At 53.3% G+C, this 5000-nt stretch overlaps 1 protein-coding gene across 1 annotated transcript in view; it reads left to right on the forward strand.

Annotated features, from left to right (window-relative positions):
• Positions 1-5000, forward strand: part of LOC110536894 (cGMP-dependent 3',5'-cyclic phosphodiesterase-like) — a 243922-nt gene that overhangs the window by 189500 nt on the left and 49422 nt on the right. Inside the window, exons 6-7 of the mRNA XM_036964740.1 lie at positions 1462-1571; positions 2840-2895. Coding sequence (XP_036820635.1) covers positions 1462-1571; positions 2840-2895 — 166 coding nt within the window. The remainder of the gene's footprint in view (positions 1-1461; positions 1572-2839; positions 2896-5000) is intronic.

Raw genomic sequence — 5000 nt, forward strand, 5'->3', positions numbered from 1 at the left:
GTTCTGACGTCCCCCCTCTGTATATCGGTGTTCTGACGTCCTCCCTCTGTGTATGGGTGTTTTAATGTCCCCCCTCTGTGTATGGGTGTTCTAACGTCCCCCCTCTGTGTATGGGTGTTCTAATGTCCCCCCTCTGTGTATGGGTGTTTTAATGTCCCCCCTCTGTGTATGGGTGTTCTAATGTCCCCCCTCTGTGTTTGGGTGTTCTAATGTCCCCCCTCTGTGTATGGGTGTTCTAATGTCCCCTCTCTGTGTATGGGTGTTCTGACGTCCCCCCTCTGTGTATGGGTGTTCTAATGTCCCCCCTCTGTGTATGGGTGTTCTGACGTCCCCCCTCTGTGTATGGGTGTTCTAGTGTCCCCCCTCTGTGTATGGGTGTTCTAATGTCCCCTCTCTGTGTATGGGTGCTGTTCTAATGTCTCCCCTCTGTGTATGGGTGTTCTCACGTTCCCCCTCTGTGTATGGGTGCTGTTCTAATGTCCCCCCTCTGTGTATGGGTGCTGTTCTAACGTCACCCCTCTGTGTATGGGTGCTGTTCTAATGTCCCCCCTCTGTGTATGGATGCTGTTCTAATGTTCCCCCTCTGTGTATGGGTGTTCTAATGTCCCCTCCCTGTGTATGGGTGCTGTTCTAATGTCCCCCCTCTGTGTATGGGTGCTGTTCTAATGTCCCCCCTCTGTGTATGGGTGCTGTTCTAATGTTCCCCCTCTGTGTATGGGTGTTCTAATGTCCCCCCTCTGTGTATGGGTGTTCTAACGTCCCCCCTCTTTGTATGGGTGGTGTTCTAATGTCCCCCCTCTGTGTATGGGTGGTGTTCTAACATCCCCCTTCTGTGTATGGGTGTTCTCACGTTCCCCCTCTGTGTATGGGTGTTCTAACATCCCCCCTCTGTGTATGGGTGTTCTAACATCCCCCCTCTGTGTATGGGTGTTCTAACATCCCCCCTCTGTGTATGGGTGTTCTAACATCCCCCCTCTGTGTATGGGTTTTCTAACATCCCCCCTCTGTGTATATGTGTTCTAACATCCCCCCTCTGTGTATGGGTGTTCTAACATCCCCCCTCTGTGTATGGGTGCTGTTCCAAATTTCCCCCTCTGTGTATGGGTGTTCTAATGTCCCCCCTCTGTGTATGGGTGTTCTAACGTCCCCCCTCTTTGTATGGGTGGTGTTCTAATGTCCCCCCTCTGTGTATGGGTGGTGTTCTAACATCCCCCTTCTGTGTATGGGTGTTCTCACGTTCCCCCTCTGTGTATGGGTGTTCTAACATCCCCCCTCTGTGTATGGGTGTTCTAACATCCCCCCTCTGTGTATGGGTGTTCTAACATCCCCCCTCTGTGTATGGGTTTTCTAACATCCCCCCTCTGTGTATATGTGTTCTAACATCCCCCCTCTGTGTATGGGTGTTCTAACATCCCCCCTCTGTGTATGGGTGTTCTAACATCCCCCCTCTGTGTTTCTCAGGGATATGGTGGGTCAGTTGAAGAGGTGTGTGTGTGCCGGTCTACCTCCCTCAGAGATGCACGAGAAACACAGGAGCAGCCTTGCAGCACCCCTCCCACCCCACAGACGAGGTCTGTCTCTCTGTCTGTGTGTCGGTGTGTCTGTGTGTCCTGTTGTCTGTATGTCTGTGTGCTTACGTTTGTGCGTGTAAGCTTTCACACTGTCAAGCAGTGAGGCTGGTTGGGGATGAGCAGAGAAGGAGGGTGTGGAGGTGTCAGAGGTGGGTGTGGAGGTGTCAGAGGAGGGTGTGGAGGTGTCAGAGGAGGGTGTGGAGGTGTCAGATGAGGGTGTGGAGGTGTCAGAGGAGGGTGTGGAGGTGTCAGAGGAGGGTGTGGAGGTGTCAGAGGAAGAGGAGGGTGTGGAGGTGTCAGAGGAGGGTGTGGAGGTGTCATAGGAGGGTGTGGAGGTGTCAGAGGAAGAGGAGGGTGTGGAGGTGTCAGAAGAAGAGGAAGAGGAGGGTGTGGAGGTGTCAGAGGAGGAGGAGGAGGGTGTGGAGTTGTCAGAGGAAGAGGAGGGTGTGGAGGTGTCAGAGGAGGAGGAGGGTGTGGAGGTGTCAGAGGAAGAGGAAGAGGAGGGTGTGGAGGTGTCGGAGGAGGAGGGTGTGGAGGTGTCAGAGGAAGAGGAAGATGAGGGTGTGGAGGTGTCAGAGGAGGGTGTGGAGGTGTCAGAGGAGGGTGTGGAGGTGTCAGAGGAAGAGGAGGGTGTGGAGGTGTCAGAGGAGGGTGTGGAGGTGTCATAGGAGGGTGTGGAGGTGTCAGAGGAAGAGGAGGGTGTGGAGGTGTCAGAAGAAGAGGAAGAGGAGGGTGTGGAGGTGTCAGAGGAGGAGGAGGAGGGTGTGGAGTTGTCAGAGGAAGAGGAGGGTGTGGAGGTGTCAGAGGAGGAGGAGGGTGTGGAGGTGTCAGAGGAAGAGGAAGAGGAGGGTGTGGAGGAGGAGGGTGTGGAGGTGTCAGAGGAAGAGGAAGAGGGGGGTGTGGAGGTGTCGGAGGAGGAGGGTGTGGAGGTGTCAGAGGAAGAGGAGGGTGTGGAAGTGTCAGAGGAAGAAAGGATGAAGAGAAAATAGGGAACAAGAGATGATTACGGAGGGAGCTGTGGAACAACATGGGAGCAAGAGAGAGGGAATGTTCGAGAGAGAGAGAGAGAGAGGGGGGGGGGGGGGTGGGGGGGATAAGGAGAGGGAGATGAAAATGGACCAGCAGAGAGAGGGAGGCTCAAATGAAACAACAGAATCTAATGTTACATTAGATCTCACTCTCTCTCTCTCTCTCTCTCTCTCTCTCTCTCTCACTCTCTCTCGCTCTCTCTCTCTCGCGCGCGCGCTCTCTCTCGCTCTCTCTCTCAGCTGTGGTAATTCCTCTCGTGGACCAGGAACAAGGAGTTGTCATCTCAGTCTTACTGGTGAGTGCCACACACAAACCCAGACCGACATATTGTTGCGGAACTGGTCTGAAGATCTAAAGCATCACAATCATCGCCAATTTCTACTCATTCCTCCTCTCACTATCAATATATCGTTTTCTCTTTCCCCCCATATCTTTCTCTCTGAGGGCTTCATTAGTCATTGTGTTGGCCTCTAGGGGTCTCTGCTCTACTCCACTGTCACAAATCCCCCTAGGGGTCGGGGGTTAGGGTTCAGCAGGCTGCATTCCCAGCGGTCCCAGGTCACACACAAATGTACGCGCACACACACACACACACACACACACACACACACACACACACACACACACACACACAGCGCCAGAGTCCCAGCGCACACACACACACACACACACACACACACACACACACACACACACACACACACAGCGCCAGAGTCCCAGCGCGCACACACACACACACACACACACACACACACACACACACACACACACACACACACACACACACACACACACACAGCGCCAGAGTCAGTGGCTGACATGAAGACTATGTGACAGACAAACACACTGTACCTGAAACACTATTCACTTTTATATACACTATATCTACCTACGTCACACATTATACACTCTATATATACCTGTGTGTGTGTGTGTGTGTGTGTGTGTGTGTGTGTGTGTGTGTGTGTGTGTTTCCCATCATGTGTTGTGTGTAGTTGTTTTCAATGTTAGGTGGTGTTAGTTTACACGCTCTACTTTTATGTTCTGTTTTTGGAGCGCGTTTGGTTCCTGTAGTGCTCTCGTTGTTGGAGCGCGTTTGGTTCCTGTAGTGCTCTCGTTGTTGGAGCGCGTTTGGTTCCTGTAGTGCTCTCGTTGTTGCAGCGCGTTTGGTTCCTGTAGTGCTCTCGTTGTTGGAGCGCGTTTGGTTCCTGTAGTGCTCTCGTTGTTGGAGCGCGTTTGGTTCCTGTAGTGCTCTCGTTGTTGGAGCGCGTTTGGTTCCTGTAGTGCTCTCGTTGTTGGAGCGCGTTTGGTTCCTGTAGTGCTCTCGTTGTTGGAGCGCGTTTGGTTCCTGTAGTGCTCTCGTTGTTGGAGCGCGTTTGGTTCCTGTAGTGCTCTCGTTGTTGGAGCGCGTTTGGTTCCTGTAGTGCTCTCGTTGTTGGAGCGCGTTTGGTTCCTGTAGTGCTCTCGTTGTTGGAGCGCGTTTGGTTCCTGTAGTGCTCTCGTTGTTGGAGCGCGTTTGGTTCCTGTAGTGCTCTCGTTGTTGGAGCGCGTTTGGTTCCTGTAGTGCTCTCGTTGTTGGAGCGCGTTTGGTTCCTGTAGTGCTCTCGTTGTTGGAGCGCGTTTGGTTCCTGTAGTGCTCTCGTTGTTGGAGCGCGTTTGGTTCCTGTAGTGCTCTCGTTGTTGGAGCGCGTTTGGTTCCTGTAGTGCTCTCGTTGTTGGAGCGCGTTTGGTTCCTGTAGTGCTCTCGTTGTTGGAGCGCGTTTGGTTCCTGTAGTGCTCTCGTTGTTGGAGCGCGTTTGGTTCCTGTAGTGCTCTCGTTGTTGGAGCGCGTTTGGTTCCTGTAGTGCTCTCGTTGTTGGAGCGCGTTTGGTTCCTGTAGTGCTCTCGTTGTTGGAGCGCGTTTGGTTCCTGTAGTGCTCTCGTTGTTGGAGCGCGTTTGGTTCCTGTAGTGCTCTCGTTGTTGGAGCGCGTTTGGTTCCTGTAGTGCTCTCGTTGTTGGAGCGCGTTTGGTTCCTGTAGTGCTCTCGTTGTTGGAGCGCGTTTGGTTCCTGTAGTGCTCTCGTTGTTGGAGCGCGTTTGGTTCCTGTAGTGCTCTCGTTGTTGGAGCGCGTTTGGTTCCTGTAGTGCTCTCGTTGTTGGAGCGCGTTTGGTTCCTGTAGTGCTCTCGTTGTTGGAGCGCGTTTGGTTCCTGTAGTGCTCTCGTTGTTGGAGCGCGTTTGGTTCCTGTAGTGCTCTCGTTGTTGGAGCGCGTTTGGTTCCTGTAGTGCTCTCGTTGTTGGAGCGCGTTTGGTTCCTGTAGTGCTCTCGTTGTTGGAGCGCGTTTGGTTCCTGTAGTGCTCTCGTTTTTGGAGCGCGTTTGGTTCCTGTAGTGCTCTCGTTTTTGGAGCGCGTTTGGTTCCT

Source organism: Oncorhynchus mykiss, chromosome 27 (genome assembly GCF_013265735.2).
Source record: "Oncorhynchus mykiss isolate Arlee chromosome 27, USDA_OmykA_1.1, whole genome shotgun sequence".
Classification (NCBI taxonomy): Eukaryota; Metazoa; Chordata; class Actinopteri; order Salmoniformes; family Salmonidae; genus Oncorhynchus; species Oncorhynchus mykiss.